This window comes from Phalacrocorax carbo, chromosome 10 (genome assembly GCF_963921805.1).
Source record: "Phalacrocorax carbo chromosome 10, bPhaCar2.1, whole genome shotgun sequence".
In the NCBI taxonomy this organism is placed as follows: domain Eukaryota; kingdom Metazoa; phylum Chordata; class Aves; order Suliformes; family Phalacrocoracidae; genus Phalacrocorax; species Phalacrocorax carbo.
In genome coordinates, this window is record NC_087522.1 from 5,285,468 (window position 1) to 5,309,821 (window position 24,354).

The 24,354-nt window shown below is 36.7% G+C and overlaps 1 protein-coding gene across 3 annotated transcripts in view; it reads right to left on the minus strand.

Moving 5' to 3' along the window:
- Nucleotides 1-24,354, minus strand: part of SDK1 (sidekick cell adhesion molecule 1) — a 419,246-nt gene that overhangs the window by 310,401 nt on the left and 84,491 nt on the right. Inside the window, exons 1-2 of one of the 3 annotated variants that reach the window (XM_064461555.1) lie at nucleotides 834-976; nucleotides 61-146 (exon numbers count right to left, since the gene is read on the minus strand). The exons of the other annotated variants lie outside the window; for them this stretch is intronic. Of the exons in view, the coding sequence (XP_064317625.1) occupies nucleotides 61-146; nucleotides 834-961 (214 nt within the window). The 5' untranslated portion in view covers nucleotides 962-976. Of the gene's footprint in view, nucleotides 1-60; nucleotides 147-833; nucleotides 977-24,354 lie in introns of those variants that run through there. 3 annotated transcript variants of the gene reach the window in all.

Below are 24,354 nucleotides of genomic sequence, written 5' to 3' on the forward strand. Positions count from 1 at the left end.
CCTTTATTAAACTCTGTGGGAGAAAGGGACAAATACAGTTGATGTATTACACGTATTTACCGGGAGTGCACCACAGGACAATACAGACTGAAGTTATTTTCACCAGGCTCCACCAGAGAAAAACGTTGATAGCAGAAATGTTCTTCCTAAAAAAAGTGGATTATTGCAGGACAAAGAAAGCAAGAAAGGGCATCCTAAATGCTTTGTTTGAGAAGATAAGGCATGTTATGCTTTCTTCCCCTGAGGAAATAATTACATTCTCTGAAAGGACTGGCAACTTCAAGTTATTTTTAAACAAAGAGCAGTTCTTTGTCTAACATGAGCGCTAACTTGTTTTAGGAAAGCAGTGGGTGCGACTAGATCAACGAAGTCAGCTTCACCGTTCACCAGACACTTAATGCCAACCCAGCTGGAAAACAGCCTGGGCTATTTGAGGTTTAAGATTCACAAATAATACTTACTGCTCTTCCCCTTCTCACTCTGCCATTCCTCGCATATTTAGCCACAGGACTAAAAAGCATCAGTGTATCCTTCCCGTTTTTCCAACCTTAAGCTTTACAATAAAATCATTTATCTGAAGCGCATACGAAAATGTTCCAATTCTAACAACAGAAAAACTTGTACAAAACCAATTACAGAAGCAGTCTCATCTAGAAATACCTGCGAAATGGTTTCTTAAATATCAAGACAGGATTTACAAAAGAAAGGAAAGCCTGTAGCTATTTGCTTAACCGACAAAACCACAGATTTTTATAGATTAACTATTTCGGAGGAGGTCACTGAACATAGTTGTAATCCTTTAGTGATGCTCTGATACATTATTGCAAACAAACCTCATTTGGCAAGTTCTAGTTGCGAGGCTGAACACACATAGGCTGGCAGAGCAGAAACTGAAGTGATCCCAGCACGCGAAGTTTGAGGGCAGCCTCCTGGCCCCTTCCATCCTTTTACTTCCCATCATGGTGTGAATAAGAAGTAAAAAGTGTATGTAATGTACCTGCTCTTATTCTTAAAGTAGTTAGCATCTGAATTGCAAAAAATAAGAGAATGATTTGGCCCAAATAACATTTGACTTTCTGAGTATATTCCAAACACCCTACAGGTATTATTTTAAGGGGCTATCACATAAACACTCCTATTCATACATTTTTCTCAATCAGAGCTTTCATTGATATAGTTTATGAAAGTGTCTTTTACGAGCATAGATTTTAAAATGCTTGTTTACAGAGTAGATCTTCTGAAATACATGCTCAACCAGAAACCCTGACTTAAAAGTAACTAGACCGAAACGCTAGCACATTATTACTGGCTCATTAAGAAGCAAATGACTTGGTTTTCTCTTTGTTTAGCAATGCTCAACAGGTACTTATTTTGACACTGTTTTTAACATGAAAACACATTAAATTAACATGTTCCATGGTTACAGGAAACTTTTATTGGACAAAGGCCAATCCAGCAGCCCCACAACCAAAATGATAATTTATACATTAAAGTAACCTACAGTAAATTACATCAGACACTTCTCTACACGTGCTTCTTGCCATCCCACTGTATCTAACAAAAGCTGATGGTTTCTGTCCTTCTACTTCATATTTACAATGTACCTCAAATACAATTTATTGGAAAAATAGATAAAATTAATAAAAATAGTATACATGACAAAAAAAGCACGACCAGAGTTGACCTTCTCCTCTGCGTATGCAACGGTGCATTCAAAGTTCAACAGCAACCTCTGTTATTTCTCCTCTCTATGTATAGAAAACAAGTTCTATTAATAAACAGTCAGCCTAGATTAGCATTAACGCAATATTTATTTAGTTTAGACTTTTGGCCTTTAGTTTATATCAGCTTAGAACTAAACACAAAAAAGTGCAATAATGGCAAATAAAACAATGAAACAGTAAAAATAACATGATGATGGATTAAAATACATTGTTCTAGCTGGGAGTCAATAGGGCAAGGGCTTTATAAAAATTATGTGTTCCTTTGACAAAAATCAGTATAATACTTGCTAGTACAAGCAATAATAAAAAAACCTCCCATAAAACACTTCCGAGTTCACTTTCCATTTTAATGGCTGCAGGCAAAATTCAGAATACATTTGTCAAGTTGATATTATCAACACAACAGGGGCATGCCTGACTTGTTCTGCATTTGTTCTGAAAGTTTACTTTCAGAGGCCAACTGCCAAGAAAGGAGGACACAGGAAACCAAAATCATTCATACCAGGCAGACACAGAAATATACCCTCAAATACTGAAGAGAAGTTTTAGTAAATATTATCACATATTACTCTGCAAGGCATCAATCACACTCAGTTTAACATTAAAGACCAACCAATCTGAAAATTAAAGGTGATTCGCACTCCCTCTTTGCTCAGTTTAATGAGACATCCTAGTCTGATCTGTGACAACCAGTGCCAACACCTTTAACTTTTTTCCTGACATCTGAAATTGATTTCAAAGACAGATACTTGAGAAGGCAAGAATACTACAGAAAAGGACATAAGAAAAGCATTACAAAAGAGAAAATCAAATGTATAGTCTTAGCTTTCTTCCCCCACAGACACTTCAGTACTTAAAAATCATCTGCATCTTTAAGCAACTGAAGGAAAATTCCATTAAAAATTCCTGAATGTATCTGAATCTTATTTTTGTGCCTTTGAAATGAATACCAGCCAAATATATTAAAAAACAAATCCGTGCTGTTACACATTGTTCATGTTCTATTTTTAGTCTCTTTGAAAATATCTGGCCAAGGTTTTTTTCACTTCGTTAGCAAAAGCCTATTCTTTAATGAAAATACACGCCCTTATGCATGTATTTTTTTCTATTTAATACCTTAGATTTCTTATTTTCCGGACTAAAATTTATATAGAGAACAAATACATTACAGAGATCAACAAAACAATTGCTTGAAGTGCATAACTCTGATTTGCCCATAGATTGAATGAGTTCATGCTTAGTTGACCTAACTGATAAAAACAATATTCACAAAATTATTTAAATGTCAAAAAAGCCCAACTCCTTATTAAACATACACTGGCTGAAAATGCAATGAACTCTAAGCATTGAGGCTCTACATTAAGAACCACTACAGAAGACTGTTGTTGTAACAGGAATTACCGTATCATTTAATGGATTTCAAGGAGAGCATAGAATGGGTTTGGGCTGCTTATTTTTAATGAGGGCACAATGATATTAGGGCAAGAAGCTTCACTTTGGCACCAATACAATGCTTGTGAGACAGGGATTTCAACAGCTGTCCTGTACAGATGGTTGCTTTTACTTACAAAGCTTTGAACTGAAGAAAGATTAAATCTATGGATGAGAGACCTTTACCTTGCTGCTTGCTTGCGTAGTTGGCAGAGAAAAAATAGCTAAGAGAGATTACAATAAATGCCTTGTTTATATTATGCACACAGTATTTCTTAAATGTACGAAAAACAATGTTTATTTGCTTATAGCAGCACGCGGTTTCCACTCAGCACCCTGGAACTCTCCTGAAAAACAAGAAATTTCAGCTTTCCTGAATTCCCATCAGAATGTCCAGCCCAAACAAATACGAATTACACAGAGGAAAAGAATCTGAGTCAAAGTCAGAAGTAACCAGTATAAAAGCAGAATGGCACACATTGTATGACTAATGGCATTTGCCTTTGTTCCAAGGTAATTAATCCTATTTTTCACTGCAAGTTGAAAGCCTTGAAAGAGTAATTCCTGGGAAAAATGCTGGTTTTCTTTAAAACTAGGCATAATACTGAAGGATTCAATTTGGTGTGTTGACATAACCTTAGCAAGCTGCAATAAACACTATTCAGTGAAAACGTATTTGTATCGAGTTCACAAAACTCAAACTGCTGTGTGATTCTGACCTGAGGTTTCTTTTTTTTTTGAAAGCCAGTCTCCATACTGATTTTTTAAAGATCTTGGTGAATTCTGTGGTTTCCTACAACTGTTTACTGCAAATCGTTGTCTGGTAACAGCTGTTCACGTGTCACAAGAATATCCGCATCAGTCACAGAGGGGTTTTTTTTAGCCTTAAAATTGGATATCAATATCCTAGATAAAGAAACGACAAAAACCGTGGCAGCTATCACACAACTTCCAGCCTTTTACTTCTAATGAGTGCTTCTAGTGCACTCCAAGGTTCAAGGGAAAGATTAATTAATTCTATTCTGGCAGCTATATACTATTTGGAAGCCAAAATGGATGGAAGATGTGGACTTCTAAGCTGAAAATTTATTTTAAATTGTACAAGGGAATTTGAGAGCTCTAAATTCTCTCAAGAGACTTTAAACTGAAACTGATCTTTTGACTTTATCAACAGCATTTATAAGAGAGAAATACCTTTTTATAAAGAGAAGCGGAACAATAAAACACAGCACGAAAAACAAAATTCTGGAAGTGAAGGAAGATGAGTTGTTTGTGTATTCTTTGGAATTATAAACTGTGCTGGAAACTCAAAACCGTATGTTCCTCATCTTCTTACAGTAAACAAATATAAAATGTACCCAACAAGCAGAAAGAGAGAAAAGAGCAAAAGCTTTGAAGTACGGTGTATTTGTTGGTCTCAGTGGGTCAAGGTATTGGCACAACCGATCTTTAAAACAAGAGAGGCCACTAGCAACTTACTTGATTATTACATTTCATAAATAGATTCTAGATCAACTGTTTACATAGTAACTATTGTAGGAGGCCACATACTAGCTCCTTCCTTTTATAAAAGACACTTGGAAGAGTCAGTTCGTGGCATCAGCCCTTCGACAAATGATTTTTGGAAATATGACAAGTTATGGTTACATCTTCATGTGTACCCTGTAGGATAAAATGGATCGTCTCTCTTCCCCTTCCTCCCTCAGGGGAACACAACTCATTTCAAGAAGGCCAGGTTGTAAAGCTTGCTTCTGAAGTCCCCATATTCAAATAATTTGAAAATATGAAGTAAGAAACCATTCAAAATCACTTTTTTCTCCTAACTGTTCAGTGAAAGAATACTGCATCAGTGGTTCCACATTTTCCTTCTGATCTATTTAACTCAGACACGCTTTTTGCAATGCCCCTCTGCCTTCAGACACCAACCATCATCAATACAGCTGCAGGACATATCAAATAGCTGCGCCTGCTTCATCTACCGAGCATCGACCACCTGAGAACAGACGTCCTCTTTGCATTTCTGTGCTTACTGAACACTTCTGAAAGTGAACTAAGAGACATGGAAGGTACCAGACATCTTACAGGCCTAAACAAAAACACCCCCAGCAACTACGCAACTAAAAAGAACAGTCTCGTCTTTTATTCTGAAGGTGTCATCCGGGATAAGAATTATGAAGTATTCATATCACACACTTCTAATACAGTCTTGGATCATTAATGAAAATAAGCTTCATGAGTTCGAAATAGATCTTTGTATACACGTTATTTTAAACTGTCATACTTCAGCTAAATCAACGCAGTTTTTCATTTTTAATAGCAATAGTGGTTTTGCCATGTATTTCTCCATGCAAAACTTGAACTATTCATTCTTGTTCAAGCTTTCAAAAAAAAAAAATTTACCCTCAAGCACAGATCAGCATAAAATATTTCAGCTCAGAGTTTGAGCAATTAAGAAAAAGTATTCCACAGCCAAATATGCCCTATAAAAGGTAAACATACATAGGCAAAATAAATTGGAGTAGCTACACCATCATAATGATATAGGTTTATGTAACTAGATATGCATTTAATGCTTTCATTCTTCTTAACACTTGCTTTCTGTTCATTACCAACCACTGAAAATAGACCTTTTTTCTTTCTGAAAAATTAGACATTTCAGTCATTCAATTCTAAATTTCATAAAAATTTATCACTTCTTTCATGGGAATCTTTGCTGGTCTAAACAAGCTATTTAAAGGAAAATATAATTACAGTGTATCAGTTCATCCTCCTCTCTACTGATACAATGGTTAGAAGTTACATACATATATATCTATACCCATATATATCTCAACGGACACATTATGAATCCATTTATTATCAAGGGTTGAAATTACACATGAATTCATAAGGAAATAAATCAGCACGGATCAACAAGGTCCAAGGTATGTGGTACTGCCACTGCTTGAAAGACATCAGGAGTAAAACAAAAGATGCCCATGTTCTGGAAAGCACGTGCGTAAGCTGTAAGAAAGCTACCTCTATCAATTTAAAGTGCAAAAAAAGAGAAGATCAGCAGTGACACCATGTACGTTTAACACAAGAAAGGCACGGCAAGGGGGTTGATTGTGAAATATGCTGGGTGAAATCAGGTTAGCTCAAGATCAGTGGAGAGATGGAAAACAGAACAAGAATGATCAGAAGCAGACTGTGTCCCGGAGGAGGAGGCACCCATGTCTGAGATGAAAAAAGATCAAGAAATGAAATTTGAATTCTTAGAGGAACGTTGCTCAAACACTGGAAATACTCCAAAATAGTGAGGAGCGTCAGGGTAAATTTTCGCAAGAATTTTGATTCTCTGTCTTCAATTCTCCTCAAACACACCATATAGAACAAAATTTCTCTTTGCTTTAACCTGAGGCCCAGAACTTTGCATGGAAATTCCAAAATCTAAATAGGATCTTCTAATTCAACTACATTCTGTTCATGGTGTCTCTCTCTAAAAAAAACGTGAAAACTAGTATATCTTTAAAATCAGAGAAAAATAAGCATGCATGAAATCTAAAATATGGATTTACGAAACTAAGTTATTTTTTATTTCCTCTTTGTTTCTTCAAACTTTACAGACTGTCAGATGATATACACAGACATCCATTAGTAACTACTCTAATTAAGGCAACAACTAAAGGCAGGCTGGTGCAGGTTTTCGTATTTGGTTTCTTCCCCCCACCTTTTAACTTCTTTTCCCCTTTCCCCACAGTTACCACAGCCACTAGAAGCTACCATGACCATTCCTTTCTCTGTAGTACAAACCTTCAAATCCACCCTTGAAGACAGAATTTCCCAAGTGACTGTAAACTATTTCCAAATTAGAGCCACAAACTGCACTGATATAAAAAGTTAATTTCTTTAACGCTGCTTGAAAAGCAAACTTTCCTCCCTCTTATCTCTCCTTGCCACCCAAATAATAGACGACAGTCATCTGTTTTATGTTAGACTATCATTCCCAGATCTCTCATGCTGATTCATTCTCAGCTTTCACAGCACAGGCACAAGTTGTCAGGAAGAGCTATGCTGGCTTCATTTCCCATATGGAATCCAACAGCTGGAGTTCATTCATTAGACCAAGCAAAAAATCCTGATATAAATTAAAGAGAGCAAAACAACACAGTGACAAACACATCTTCCAGTATCTCAAGTACAACACTGAAAAGTATTGTAAAGCAAGCACATTGTTCTGTCAGCCAGGGAATTAATAAAGTCCAATTATCTATGGACATGTTTGTGTCTACAAAATGCCCCCTTTCCAAGTTCTAATAGCCCCAGAGTCTTCTCCTTCATTCATGACTCCCTAAGCATCACTAGACCAGTCCCACACATGACACCAGATCCCCTCCACATCCCTATACCTTCATCAAATCTACAGTTTGCTCTGTCTCAACCCTCAGTCCCTCCCACTGGCACTTTATCAGGCTACAGGAATCATGAGATACAGCAGGAGGTTCGGACTGGCTGTTGGGCCAACTAGTATTGGTGCCCTGTCCGGGAAGCCAGTAAGTCAACGACAAAAGATAATGGCTGAGGCTGCATTTAGCAGAAGCAGTAATCTGGGTCCTCTATGCTACCCAGCTACCAATTTTCAGGAACTTACAGAAAACTATCATTGAAGCTTCTACCTTAGACAAATGATAATCCAATTATTTTCCTTTCCCTAGGTTATTCTTAAACAAATCCAATTATTTAACTAAATTTTATTAACTGAACTACCACCTTCAACAGTTCTTTCAAATTACCTACTATGAAAACTTTTATTCTCAAAATAATAAACTTTCTGCTACTGTCATTTAAACATAGTCTGTAACACTTCACAAATGATATTGATGATTTAATGGTTCAATATAGTAGCATGGAATTCTTTTCACAGTTTGGATTTTGTTGCTTCCATAAAAACAGCTACTTTAACATGGGATTTCAGAAGTTTAACTATTATCAAAATAATGAGAAAATCTAACACAGTTTTATTTAGTTTCAGAAGGGGAAACTGCCCAGAACAAGGAAGCTTATTCAAAGGGCCAGAAAGGTTAAACAGCAGGATAGAGAAGGGTAGTAAGAAAAGGTCCTTCAAAACACTAAATTTCAAATGATAGAAAGAAAAAAGAACACAAAGCCTTGTCTGGTAAATGGGAAAAAAATACTATGAGGGTATCCCACTCACCCCCCAAAAAAATGTTTCAAGAAAAACTACGTAAGGACAAAAAAAAACACCAAACAAGCAAAAAAACCCTCACATGTAGTTTTTCACATCCATTTGGATATGATACCTATTACAGAACAGATGATCTAACCACTGGTTAACGCCCCTTTTACAATGAAAAGGCACTTTAGCACAAATAATAATCATGACCACTGACTAAATCTTTGGTGTTAAACAGCACATTGTAAGACTAATCAAACATTTTAAGAGAATTATTTAAATATAGGTATTTGAAAATTGGTGAGCCACCTGCAGATTTAAACTCTTGTGTCTGTGAACAGCAAAAAGACTCTCCCAGTCCAGGTTTCGTACAACGTTTCAAGAATTTTAAAGCTGGAAACTGCAGCAGATTTTATCATCTGCCATGATCCTCCAAAATTTAAACAAAAGGTAGCTGGTTGGGACATGCAAGAAATATAGTGAATACTATTCAATCCAGTGAACACAGAGAATCAACAAAACAACTTTTTGTATTAATTGGGAATGGTTTTAGTGTTAAATGGCCAAAGAACTAAAAGGTAGTTTGAAGAGTTTCTGATAAGCTCAGAAGCCAGGGAGCAATTTTTTTAATCTGTCCTTCAACAGAAAAGACATGTCTGTGTTTTAGCATAAAGTTCTACTGTAGCTCTACAGTTACTATTATTTCTCTGTAATAATTACTATATCCATATGAAAAAATTTAGTATTGCATTGACAGTTACCATGGAGAAAACTGAGTTTGGCAACATTCCTCTATTTCCACTCCTTTCTTTCATTTTTAACCTTTTTCATGAAATCAATCATGAATTTAACTCCAGAAAAAGCTATCAGTATCTGATGTAATTTTTGTATATGCTGCTGCTTTTCTTCCCAAGAACAAGAATCTGAATTTTAAAAATCAATGTTCTTATAGTTTATTTAGGTGGAATAATTTAAAGTGGGAGGTATCATTAGGAAGGCAGCTCTTAGACGAGACAACTTTTACCTTAGCTGAGCAAAAACTACCATTGCTGTATTGCCAAATAGATTAAATAAGCAGGAAGAAAAACCATGAAAAAGTAGCACATCAATACAGAAACGAACAGAACTGTCCTTTAAATATGAAACAGAGGAAAGTGCACTATATTTCAGAAGGATATTGATCTTAGGAACGCTGACAGCGAGGTGTCCTAGCGCCTTTATTTAAAGGAAGGCTTCAATAAAATGGGGGTCTATTTTTTAAAAATTATAAAAAGAAGCTATAAGACCACACATGATTAATTGGAAAAACTTCTGATGGATGTAGCATATACTTGTGGATCAAAAGATTTAATGTAATAACTGTAAAACAGTAACTCAGATAAAAGTCAGAGTTGCAAACACCAGATACAACAGCTCAGATTTATTGCCAGCCTCCACCCTCATAATGCATCTCCTTTGTCATGTTTTAGAAATGACTACCACTAGGGGAGCCTTGGCCTTGAAACTGTATTAGTAATCAGACATGATACTGTGAGTGACAGTCAGAGTTGAGTGATTAGAAAGGAAACACAGAGAACAGCAAGCCCAAACTAAGTGGTTTACTACTTCTAGCAAGAGTGTCGAAAATAGTTGGCCTAAGGGTAAATCAAAAGAGCGGCCAAACAAAGATTATGGTGTAAGAAAGACCTGGACTTGTAAATTTTTTTTATGCTTTCTGGTTCCTGTTGCATGCACTTTACACCTTTAGAAAATGACTAATTAATGCTTTGCTTTGGTGATGCTGGTTTTGAGTCATTTTCATCATGTTGCTCATCACGGACCTAAACGTGAACAGCTTGCAGATACCCAATACAATTAGCCACGTGGTAGTAAAAGAGCTGGAAAAAACCATCCAAAACATCATGTCTAGGAAAATGGATACAGAAGTTTCAGCTGAAAGTGGGAAGAGGGAAAAGAAGTACCATTCAAGGTATGCAGTGAGAGGAATCTGAAAATGTGAGACATTCACCCATCACCATGACACACCTAATAACGAAAGACCTAGAACTAATGAAATAATCCTTTCTGCACTACAGGCAGAGAACCCTTCGAAACAGAATTGTTTTATGAAAATACTAGATTTAAAGCCCATCTTCCCCATCCAAGCTACCAAGTGGGGTAAGAAATGCTTAAAAAGGCCTGGGGGCCTCCTAGGCCAATTTAATTCCGTTTTGTATCATACTCCTTTCAAGGAAGATATGCTGCCATTACAATTAAGCAAGTTACTTTTCCTAGTTTATTATTTATGATTTTAATATAAGGCTTACACTTGTACTATATCATTGCAATCCATACCCTTGTATCATTCTGTCCTATGAAGCAAAACTGTTGAAGTGTTTAGCAATTTACCACTTTGAATTATATTACAAATTCGCCTGGAAGTTGGTTTTTATAGTTTGATCTAAAACTATTACCCAAGTCTTGTACAATGTAATTAAATAAATTAAACCAGCCCTTGGGGACCTTTTGCTCTAAAATGAAATTTCAAATCCAAAGAGTGCCTGTAACCTTTACTGTAACCATGTCTAAAACGCTACTTGTAATTTCACAACTAATCAGATCTTGACAGAAAGGCAGACACTTGTTGATGGAACCCCTCCTTCCTGATATCCCCAAGGATAAATTTACCACATCATGATTGAAACAAATCATATTCTATCGCAGCCCATATTTTAAAAAGGGTATTACAAGTTCTGAAGCAAGGCTTCTGCAAAACTGCTGCTCAGTTATAACGCAGGGATATCACCCACTCCCTGCCCCTGCCCCTGGACTGGGTCAGCTCATTGAAAAACTTTGTATTTCATGACATATAACATTTTGGTTCCAATTCAGACAACCTAAATATCAGGCTGATTGCAATACTCAAGGTAGCAGTGACTAGCCATAGTAAGGTAGTACCAAAAAAAAGTACAGTTGAGGCACTGGGGTAAAAGGCCAGCTTTAAACATGAATCACTGACCTCGTGAATGAAGGCAAATATCTCAAAAAATATCAATAATCAGTAATTGAAAAGCAAGAATTAACTGAACAAACAGTAGCTTATGTACCATTATGAAAACTTGCAACCAAAATACGTGCTAAAAGCTATACTCATCATGAACGTAAGCACACAATAAAATATTGGCTCAAGACAAACACAAGAACCAGCACAACAAATTTTTACATGACAGCTTAAAATTTCACCTTATTCACCCCTTGGTTCATTAATCAGGGTGCTTAACACAGTGGTGGTACCATGTGCAGGGTACGTGATCTCATCAGCTTGTACACAGACATAACAGGCATGTGATAACATGCCAGCTGAGTGTCAGCTTCATGCCTTGAGTCCTCCCTGTAGAAGAGCTTACAAGAAGCTCCAGCTGAACTTGGATATACCACTGGAGCCGGGGTAACATACGTCTGAATGTCAGTTCAGAAATAGCGATCTCCAAAAGCAGGTAAAAGCTACCACCCGCTGTTAGTGCACTCTCTGATGTTGTTTGCTACTGCTGACACCTCAGAGTTTAACGGCTGTCAGTGGCTATTGATCAGACACATGGTCTTGTAAACCTGGATGCCATCAGCCAGAAAACTGCAAGAGTCAGTAATCGCTGCTCAGGACACTGCATACTTCACTTAACGTGTTTTTGTTCTCATTAGAATGCCTTTTATATGAACGACATTGAGCAAGAGAATGTTCTGCCATCTGAAAAATTGGTAATTTTGTCCACTGAAATAGGATCATCATCTCCCAAGGGTAGCCTACCGCCCTTGTGCCGCCGCCTGACGATCACAACGCTCACGTACTCTGACATTAGTAACACACTTGCCTTCACAGTGTCCCTATTCAAGGTGGCACCGTAATTACATAAACATCAATTGTACTCCTCAAAACTCTGTAAGAGCTGATTTGTCACCCAGTTCCATACCTTCTTGTTATGGCAATTAGGCAATAGTTAGAAAAGCACAATAAATAATTCTTTTGCAATCAGTTGGACAGCTCATATGTTTTAAATAAAACAAGTACTAAGTACTCTGCTAAAGTGAGTCTTCAGTGATCACTTCATTTTAACTAAAGACTGAATTATCAATAAAAGATATTGTACAAAAACAATCCTTCTGGAGATTCAAGGAAAGTGTTCCAATGCGGGTATTTTTGTTCATTCCAGCTACGAAAATAGCATACTATCCATCCTGAAACACAAAGGTAACCAAGGATATATTATGTCATTTGCAAAAGGTTCACTTCACTAGAGCAAAGTAGTTTTATTATTATTATTTAATTGCAGGTACTTTTGCATATTTTAGCTTTGAAAGCAATACCACACAACATCAAAACACTTCTGATGAATAACAAGCCCGTAACAAGAATTACAAATGAGGAGGTATTAAGAAAACATTAATTCCTCCATATGAGTACTTTCAAAAGGTCATCCCTGTTTTTAATATTTCTACAAGCATGATCCTACCTTGACCAAGATACCTCAGGCTTCTATCCCTTTTATTTGGTTTTGCTACAGACTAGGAAAAACTACAATGCTACAGTAACTTGATCTCCCTAGCAGATGAATCAATATGTCTGAAGAGCATCACTAATTATAATAAAAGTATGTTCATTAATAATATTATGCATTTGCACACAAAACTGAATTTTTCAAACACATACCCCAAAGACTATAGTTACAGTGTGCCTATACAAGTACCGCAGTCTGGCATCAATACATAATCTCATAGTGCCTGCATTCAGGGAAGTCATATATAAACAAATAGATTTGTTGCACTACAGCCAGAAAAGTATAGGTCAGCATGCAGCAAGCCAATATGTTCAGGAAAATAGGTAATTTATTTCAAGCAGATAAACAACAGCCAGTCAAAACCCTCTTGCCAAACTTTACTGTTCGATTATGCTCACTGCTGTATTTAGCAGTTGGGGGTACAGACGATCTTCCTTATTTTGCGTCTTAAAACAGAGGCTGAAATCATCCTAGTTTCTCTACCATTTTAGTCTTTTTGTCCTCATAACGAACTAAAATTTTGAGATGTACCGGATGTAATGGGAAGAGTTAGAAAGGAGCTTTTTCATCTCCTAGCTCACTACTGCTTACAGAGCAAAGCGCCAGAAGAAATGACATTTCACCTGAGCGCCAATGAACCACGATACTCCAGTATTTGCAGTCTTATCTTTGTAGATATGATTCAATAATATGAGCATGCTGCCACATAGAAAACAACTTTACTGAAGGTCAGACATGACATAACTCACCAGGAATTAAAGACCTGCATGAAATAACTGCTGCGTCTTACTTACAAATCCATTAAATGGGTTAAAAGTGACTTAAACTATGGAATCTCAGAGGGGTTTTTTTGTATCTGCCAGGTGATCTTTACTCACATGGTAACAGCAGGTAACAAGATGCAAAAATTTCTGCGTCTGTTCCCTCGTTCTCCAGAGGCCTTGTGCCTCTGTGTGACTTTGCGCAGGTTATAACCTCTCTGGATTTCATTTACCCATCTCTAAAATGTGAATAATGGTTAACTTCCTCCTGGGAATTGTGTGGAGGCTTGGAATATTAATCCTGGTAAGGTGCTTTGAAATCACTGAATTGAAAACAGCACAAAGCACCAAGTTTTATCTTCTGAATCCATTTCCCATTGCCTTTACCTTGTCAAGCTCATGCAGAATTAACTATCATCATTTAAATCAGTATAGCCGCTGCCATGATAACCTTGCCTACTTCAATAATTTAAAAAAATATATTATAAAGGTAAAATAACTTAAACCAACACTTCCACTTCAGGTTTTTCTACTGACAGATGCAATATGTACTGTGATAGTGCATACTGTGTTTCTCTTGTGCCGGTGCTGTGTTTAACATTTACAGTGGCTTCTCCTCCCTAGTCTTCTCTATGTAGATAAACAGTGTTTCAGGAGCCTTCTAAAAGTGATAATCTGTTTCATTATGAAAACCTTCTTTAAAATGGTAATGAAGTGGCCCTTGTGGATGATTTTCTGTGTTGGTGTCAAAAAGCTCTTCCATATATCTTTTATGCATAAAATACATTATGTACTTCAATTCCATGGAAGATAAAACATTTTGTTAAAAAACTTGGTAGGCATCGCTATAAAATGTAGAATATTTTTCTAGTTTCTATATAGATTAATGACGTCACGTTCAGAACTACAGAACAATAAAAATCAATGTTTACTAAAATCCTGTTGATGTCCATTATACATAAATACAGTGGGTATCTGTCAGATTTAAACAAAAAAAATTAAAAAGCTTAGAATTCACTGGAAGTATTTATGTTCTGAAGCCAGTTCAAAGGACTGGAAAAACCTGAAGTTATTTTCACAAGAACCACTTCTATTATATATGTTTTAAACAAACCAAACAGAATGTGAAATCCAATAAAACCCAATAAGATATGGGAGAAAAATCCACAATTAACCCCAACATTTGCAATATATAGAGGCAATGAGCTAGAACAAAACTTCATGGGCTAAGCAAGCATCCAAATGAGCAGATGACTTTTCCAAAGCTTATTTAAGCATTTTAGTCCTTGTGTTTCACTTATATCACACCTTCTTCTGCCAGCATCTCTCCCAAAAATCTTGTGATTTCTGCACAAACAGGTTGTGACCCAGCGATTTTTTCTGCACTCACATCAGCTGGGCCTTTATCATCAGTACCTTGACACCAGTAAAACACAAACGGTCATGAAACGCCAACTCTTTGCTGCACCCTAACTCCACTTTGACCTCATGGAATTTCCATTCCTCTTTTTTTTGCTACAAGTTAGTCTAGCTAGTCCTCTTCAAATGTACTCCAGAATATAAACATAAGTAAATATGATTAAGTCCATTTTGTACTATAGCATGAATGGAGTTTATTGGTTTTGACACCGCATTAGAATCTGGCTGGCTGACAAGAACAACCCCAAAGTACACAAGCCAGTGCAGTAATGGATTTACAGCAGAGACCAGGGCAGTAAAGCCAGTTGAAATCAGAGACAATCCCCTGCGCAAGGTGGTGGACTGAGGGGTTCGGTAACAGAGCTTTCTCAATAATCATGTATTTTGATCTAGCAATAAATGGTAACTAAACTACATTTTTTTTTATTTGGCATCATTTTCTGTGTTAAAAAAATAGTTTTAAAATCCAAGTCTGCCTGCACAGGGAATATTAAGAAAGAAATAGGGAGATTTTTAGAAATACACTGATCAGAAAAGTGGACGATTTTTTGTTACAAAGTCACAAGTTTTGGCATCAGATTTAGTAAAAAAAATTTGTTAAACAGATTCCTTCAACAATGAAAGAAAACAATCTAAACATACTCAACTCTCTGCAAACTACACAGGAAGGCATACATCTAAGTTTGCTGTAATATTCTTTAAAAGCAGGCTCAATGTAATGGCAGTTAAATCTCTGAAAAGCTATTCCACATTGTTCTATATTGTTTTACTGAACCCATGGGAGTATGTCTTTCTGTATGTTTTAGTGATGCACACAGCTCTGACGACACTTCAATTATCTCTGGCTGAAATTGAATCTGTTAAGAACACTGTAAACCAAATAATCCAATTCCTGTGAATATACCAGGCTGAATCCCTAAGCCCTAATGAACAGTTTTCCTTTTTCATTCCCTCTCCCTAGAGCTAACTAGATTGTTGAGTCAAGAACCTAGCAATTACACATCATTTAAATATTTTTAGTTTATATGCATTCATCATTTGCAAGTGAGGACATGATTGCAGTACGCTTCCCAACAATGCTATGTAATTTTAATTACCAGAAAACCAACACAGTAGGTGAAACAATGCCATCAATATCTAAAACAATGCACTCAACACAGCTAGCAATATTGAAATTACACGAAAACATAGTACAGGCTACGTGTGGGGGGTTTTTTAAACAACATATCTTTATGCACTCTGTATTTCATATGTAAAAGTTTGTATTAAAAAGAACAAAAAAAATTCATGCCTAAAACTTTAAATTCCTCGTCAGCATATATTCTCCAACAAACCTGAGAGTCTTAAATACAACACAGTGTCACGAACTTCTTAGTTTTGAGGAGACTTCATATTACTTATTACTCAAAAATTTCACAAAAGTCAGTTGGACAAGATAACGAGCAACTGAAAAATAATGAGACTAAAAAAATAAACCACCTGTGGTGAGATCTTTTCTTGTGCAGTTAAAGAACTTATTTTTAAATAGGGTGAGTTAGTGATCCCAAAATAGTGATCACCATACATAGCGATCTCAATGTTTTTGAAGAAAGTCAGACGTGCCTCAGGCTTCCAAAAATGCTTACAAACCATTACCAAAGTAAATGCACATTTAGTGAGTCAATGTTCATTAAACCATTATCAATACTTATTTATCTCTAAAAATAAATGTAAACCCCAGTAAATGCCTTTTCAAAAACAAAATGCATAGCATTCAGAATAGCACACATGTGAAGTTACTAAAAGCCATGTCAAAAGGATATGATCTGAAAAAGCATTAGCTTTTAGCTAGTAATTTTCACTCTTACAAGTTTTGAAGTACTTCACAGCACATTCCGGCTGAGAAGTAAAAGCCAATAATTTTTAAGATAAGTAGCAATATTTTATCTGGGAGAAAAAGTTGGTTACAAAATTTAAAATCCTGGAAACCAAAACTGAAGAGGGGGAAGGCTGACAGGAGTGGGCTCTCTTTAGTCTTAATTTTCTACTTTGAAACAATTATGCAGTAGCTTTCCACAAATAATCTGATCAGCAGGATGACAAGACCCACCTGTTACGTCAAGCCTGCAACACACACAGAGTCAGCTTCTGTTTGAAATTCAGCCAGAGTCAGGCAATTAAACACAGTTGTTCTTGAAATGTCTGGTATAGTGCTATTTTGGAGAATCCTACAAAGTGTTGTGGGAGCTCACGTTATTGCTTGGAACGAAGGCGATTCAGTGATACAAATTACTGTAGTTTCTCTGAGATCATTACAGATTTACACAAAACCAAGACCAAATTGCAATGTTAATTTTCAAACAAGTAAAGCTTGTTTGATCAATATAATAATACTGATCAAAATTTGATGATACTTTAAATACCTAGTACAAACTTCTCTGTGAAGTAATTCCAATCAATATGAAAACACTTGATTTACAAGGCAAATGTTAGTTGGATCAACAATAATCGAAAAATACCATCTTTCCGGAGCTGTATTTTCCAAGCTTTGATTCTGTAAGATCTTCAAGATACTCCGATGCCTTTATCCTTGCACGTTACAAGTAAGCAAGCATCTTGCTTCAGAGAAGAGTAAAACTCTTACCTTTATTTTTGGTGACCGTATAGCCTATTTCAGCTAGAGATGCATTTTTCCCTGAACTTTTCATTCCATATCATCTGCACATTAAAAACCTGCATAACACAGACATTTTAAACCAGTCTAGATAAGTCTCCAGCCTCTTCCTCTTAGGCAAATCAGAATAGTGATTTTTTTTTTTCTTTTACTTAATGCTACCATTGGATAACCTTTGTGATTTTCATATTAGTTTAAGTTATCCAATTGCTGTGACCAAGAACACTCTTCTGCAAAAGAAATTCAAGACAATATTTTTCTCCTCTTTTTTCAATAGCCAACTTAATGGTTAATCTGATGATAAAGCACAATCAAAACAAAGTGTCACAGCATGGGGGCATTAGTTCCAAGCTTTACAGAAGGAAAGAACCTTGAGTACAGGCAATTATCAGGCACTGAGGACAACCCAAGTGCCTTCCTACGTGCTCATTAACTCTATTTAGACAAATGAGTAATGTCAGTAATTTCCACAAGGAGGCATATATAACCTTCTTCACAAAGTGGACATCTTACTCTCATTTCTCTTTACACAGAGCTACATTTTCCTCAGGTCTTCTTTCTTCATTTCGCCCCAAAAAGAAAAAAGATTATCTAAACAATTAACAGACTTTCAAAGGAGTCTGGTATCTCGTCTGCTTTTGTATCATCATTAATTCTGTGCCTTTTAGGCTTTAAATAATCTCCTTTCTTCTTAAAATCTTTCTCACTGAAGTTACATAAACGCTTTTCTTCTAGCCATCCAAGCCATCTCAGAAACTAGTGCTAGTTCATTCTGGTTTGCAGGTTTTTTTTATATTTTACTTGCAAGTTTTAGTCTGCACTTGTTCTGATACTGTTCCCTTTGACACCATCCCTACTGGCCCTACAATATGCAAATTTCAGTTATCTCCTTTTAAAAATTTCAGATGTCTATGTATTTTCTTGTGAAAATACATTGATACATCCAAGACCCTTGAACTTTTTTTTTTTTTAAAAAAAAAAAACAGCCTGTAATATAGTACAACAGGATTATGATTAGAGGTGACTTTTGGCCTAGGCAAAATAGGTAACTGACATTTAGCAACTGACTGCTTGGGGGAAAATAAAATATTTTCAGTATGCGATACCCTGACCACTTGCCTGTGCAAGTGGCAACAATCAGCTGCGCAGCGATACAGACTTTCCCGGACACTAATAAACATCTGCAGCACAATATTCTGTTCCCACTGTTTCTGTAACCCAACTCCTCATTTCCCACATTTCTTTTTTCAACAGCACCTTAATATCCCACCTGACTCCTCACACTCACTCTAAAACTCCACTGAGATCCCCTACCTCCTATTACCCACCTTACTTTTGCAAAGAACTTTTCTTTTTGAGTAAGCATATTTTGCCTACACTTCTGAGAAGCCTTGAGACAACTCTCAAAATGATGTCCTTTAGGACTACCCCTCTATTTTCATACTGGTTAAGATAAACAATGTTTCCAGAGATTTCCCAGGTAACTGTTTCCCATGAAACACACTAAGCAGCAATAAAAGGACTGTGTCCTCATTTTTTGGATGAGACTGAAAAATTAAACCCTAGAAATTGATACCCATTAAATACCCCGTGGGGTGGGCAGGTCTTGTAAGATGGTGTCAGCCTAGCGAATGAATATTTGATGTGTCCAACACTTCAGGGTTTATCTGAAGCTCAGGACACAATTCTCTCAGGGTTATCTGCAAGCAGTGCTATACTCAGATTTATAACCTTCAGATTAGAGAGTGCTTTGTAATTGTCACCTTCATCCTGATTCATCCACAGCCTAATAACATACAATTAATATTTGCTTAACTACTTTCACTTAAAATTCTCAATATGTGCCCTAGTCATTCGACCCCGAGAGTGAAGCACTCGGAGTAACTCTGTAACGGCCTTACCTGAAGCCAAGCATTGGGGATACGAAATTGTGATACTCCCCAAACTCCCTCCCTTCCAAATCAGACTTGATCTGCAAAGGATCATACGAACTGCAAGTTTTATCAGTGGACCCTATGACCCAAGCTGCTTCTTAAATCTAGGGGGCCATCAATGCTTATTTCATTCCTGTTTGCATTCATCCTGGAGCCATCCATTCCTCATCCAATATGAACCGTTCCCTCCACATAGTTGACTAATGAATCCTTTAACATATATAATTCATTGCACATATACTTACATTATGTAATATTTTATGTGTTGCCTTCTTTCCATTGAGACCACGTATAAAACACTATTAAGACAAATGATGCATAGTATTAAGTTATTCTGCTTTAAAATTTTTGAGATAAAAATTGTCCCTTTCAAGAGTTCCGTCACACATCACAGTATCACATACCTCACGTCCCTCTCCAGTTCTCAGAGATTTTCAAAAGATAAGGAGAGCTGGGTGTCCCTATGTGATTCTGAAAATCTTCCCTCTGATAGTTCTGAAAAGTGCTGAACTGACACCCCTGGGTGTTAAACTGCTTCATCCTCAAAAGAGGTACAAACAGCAAAAAATACAAGTTCCCTTAGAACTGTCCTCCTGGTGAACTTGAAGAAATCATCTCTCGGAATGAAAGCCCAGTTCAGGCCCCATGCCCATTCAGTTCCTGCACTATGCTGGCTGCTCGGCGACTTCAGCGAAATACCCCATTCTTCAGTTTCTTTGGCAAACCTCTGGAATAGCATCGCTGTACAAGAGTAGCAGCCCCTGGAGACAGCAGATTTTTAGTTCTCAGTGAAGCGATTCTTACTTAATGCTTCTGCGTATTTCAGAACAGAGACAATTTATACATTCAGCATTACATGGTCTCTCCATGACTGTGTGTCTGCTACATATGCTGCAGGATTTCTAGTGTAGTATTTATACTTTATTAAAAGCAATACCTTCTTAATGAAATGATAAGTAACATATTTAAACTACAAATGTAAAAGATAGAATAAATTATCAAGGTTTAATGTCAAATATATTTTAAATGTAAATAACATTACAACTAAAAAAACGTATTTGTTTCCTTGTGGTTTGAAAAATTAGCAAGAAAAATATACAGGAATATACAGCCAGTTTGTGACTGTTACAGTTATTGAAATATTACAAGATATTGTTAGATTGTAAGCAGAAATATCTACATATGTATAATATTTACATGAAAATAGTGACTGTTGGGGAACTGGATGAAATATTTGTATTTTATTTGGAAAGTTGTTGAAAAGATCCCATCGCTCTTCAGGACCAGTGAACAGTTATTTGCTATCTCAGCTGCGGTGAATTCCAGTTCTGTTCTTATCTTTCTGGAATTTGAGTTGCCTCAGATATTTAAGGCTATGTTTTGGAAAGACATTAGCATTTTACCACCAGAAGACAGGTTTCCAGATTATGTTTTACAAATCAAATTGAAATGAGAGAAAAAACACCCTAAAGGTTAAAGTCTCCAAATAAAATGTCTGTTTAGCTGTGGGGTTTAACAGCACCAAGCTTTGGAGGATCACTTTCTTTAAATCAATTACGATCAATACAAGCCAGATGGCTAGCCTGTCACAGCGGATAGAGCTGTCGGTATGATAAGGTCACTGCATCTGTCAGTGGGAAACTGCTGCAAAGGCGTCACATCTAAAACTCTCCGCACTCACAGCCCATCTATTTGAGGAGAGTGCATCAGGGATTAAGATGTGCAGTGAAGGAATTAGATGAGGTTACCACATTTGACAGCGTTTGTCAAATTATCTTTTACCACCTTTGCGGAAAGATACATGAAATAAAACTGCTGTGTTATCTCTTTAGTCAAAAGAAATTTCTAACATTTTTCTCCCGTGGGGGGGTATTTTCTTTCCTTATATTTTCAAACAACTTTTTGATGTAATTTCTCACAGACAGTGTAACTTTAATGCACACCATACTGCGTATCAGCTATAGGAAAGTTATTACCATAACTAAATGTCATCTCTTTGAAGAGGACAGAAATTGCAAGTTCCTGCTATATCATAACTGGCATTGTACAGCCACTTGTAAAATATCTCTCCTGCTGCTCCAGAAACTCACTCTAGAATAGCAATGTTTACCAAGCTACATTACTTTTATCATCAATGCTACCACACAGTTAGTGATACACACACTGTATCGCTATAAGGAAAAAAAATTAAGAGAAAGTTAAACACTTCTAAAACCAAGTGCTAAACCAAACTGTCTTCAATTAAGGTTTCAAAGTACCCAGGCATTTTCTTTGGTGTTTCAATGCCAGCGTGGGTTATAGATACCAAATTACACCACATTGAAATCTGCTGCTCCTTTTTTTTTTCCCTTGACAGCCTCACTGAGAGTCTTACTTTGCTACCCTAATACTGTAATTAAAAATAACAGAACTAATGTCACTCATCTGAAAAGAAACTGATATCTGTGGCGTTTTTCCCTAAGATATGGTTTAGAAAACTTAGCTCTGTGTTGTTTCATAGCCTGAATAATTTACTACAGAAACACTTTAAATATCCAACGATTGTCTGAATGGGACATTTACCCCACAATTTACATACAGTAAATTACTCAGTAAAACTGTTTTCCAGCCATGCTCTTTTTTCATTGTTTCAAAGAAAGAATGAAAACAAAAAATTAGAACTATACATCCTCTGACATTAATAAATGTTCTCACCACACATGAAGAAAATTAGAACTACACTTCACAAATATGTGGGTGTAATATCACTGCTCAAAAATAGAGAAGTATTTCTCTGCTTAGCTAATAGATAATGTTTTGTGTGTGCTACCAATTGCCATATATTTATCGTACTATATGGTTTTAATTGGAAAGTAGGCACCTTCAATACTGAATGTATTTACAATACAAAATCTCTCAGATTTTCAGAGACTGCAAATTTATTAAACTCATAATAAACAAAAAGACATGACTGTTAAAGTTTAAGCCATGAAAACATTCCATTTTAAAGGAAACGTGTGAGCTAGGAAAGGCTATTCATTGTATGTCCTAATCTCAAAGTCTAAATTATTGTTTAAAACTTATTCTATGATCAGCTGGTTTCTTCCTTGATAATGAAAATAGCATGTTCTTCAGGAAGACACATTCTGAGAGCCTACTTCTGAGCTCCCAGCAGAACACCACTGCTGTGGTTTAACCCGGCAGGCAGCTAAACGGCACACAGCCGTTCGCTCACTCCTCCCCAGTGCGATGGAGAGAGAATCAGGGAAAACACCCATAAACTTGTGGGTTGAGAGAAAGACAATTTAATAGAACAGATGAAAGAGGAAAAAAAAAATTGTAAAAGAACATATGAAACAAGTGATGCACAATGCGATTTCTCACCACCCGCTGACCCATGCCCAGCCAGTTCCCAAGCAGCAGCCCCCAGCCAGCCTTCCCCTAGTTTCCATACTGAGCATGACAACATATGGTGTGGGACATCCCTGGGGTCAGCTGGGGTCAGCTGCCCCGGCCGTGTCCCCTCCCAGCTCCTTGTGCACCCCCAGCCCACTCGCTGGCGGGGAGGGGTGAGGGGCAGCAAAGGCCTTGGCTCTGTGTAAGCCCCGCTCAGCGGGAAGGAAAGCGTCCCTGGGTTATCAGCACTGTTTCCAGCACAAATCCAGAACACAGCACTGTACCAGCTACTAGAAAGAAGGTTAACTCTATCCCAGCCAAAACCAGGACAAACACCGACAACATAATTTTTGATTCCCTGGACAAGCAAATCTCCATGTATTAGTTAGAACGTATCATCTACATTTTACCCACTAAAATGATAAGACAAGCAGAATTTTTAACTTGTCTAGAAGAATTGTAGAAACCCTTTGGTTAAGCTTCAGAGAGTACTTAAGTTTTTTACTGAATAATCTGCTACTGAATTAGACCAGTGGTGTTTTTCATTCCACTGACTTCAAGCACAGCTTAAAAAATCTGGATGAAATAAAGAAAAGTCATCCAGGTAAACCAGAAAGCATTCAAGCCCTCTGGCAGTCAACAAAATGCGTTCTAATACATTAATATTGTCTCTACAATTTTATTCATACTGCATTCAAAGAGGTATGAGGTGGTCAGAGTTTCTCAGTGAACAGGTTAAAAAGTCAACCCCTTTTATCACTGAACTTCTTAACATTCCAGAGCCCTGGGGTTTTATATATTAGAACATCTGAAGTTCTTGCCTTAATCTCTCTCCCAGTCCCTTAGTCTGGCATCAGACTATCTAAAGAAAATTCATGATGTTGACTGCTTATTGCTGAACACTTCTTTTGTATATAGAATTAGCAGAGAGATATCTGTTCAAAAGTAAAAGTAAAAGCATAAAATCACTTATAGTAAGCATTGTCATAATACATACACACGTGCTTTCAAATTTCTCAAGTGCTATGCTCTGTATTTCTATTTTAAAATTTAAAATTACCATTTTTAAATGAACAAAAGACTTAACACTTATAAATCTTACACCTTCCTGAAAAGCTTCCATGCATCCATTAAATTAACGGATGAGTCTAAGAAGTCTTCATGAGAGCAGGGTAGAGGAAGAGAAAAAGATGATTAACAAAGGAAGTACTGAGGATACAATACAAAACAGAGAATGCCTCACTAACATCTCTCTCTAAGCAAAGACAGGCATCATAGGAGAGCACAGAAAGTATGTAGAACATAAAAGTCACGCAGAGGAATTTATTAAAACTGTAGCAGCATACACAACT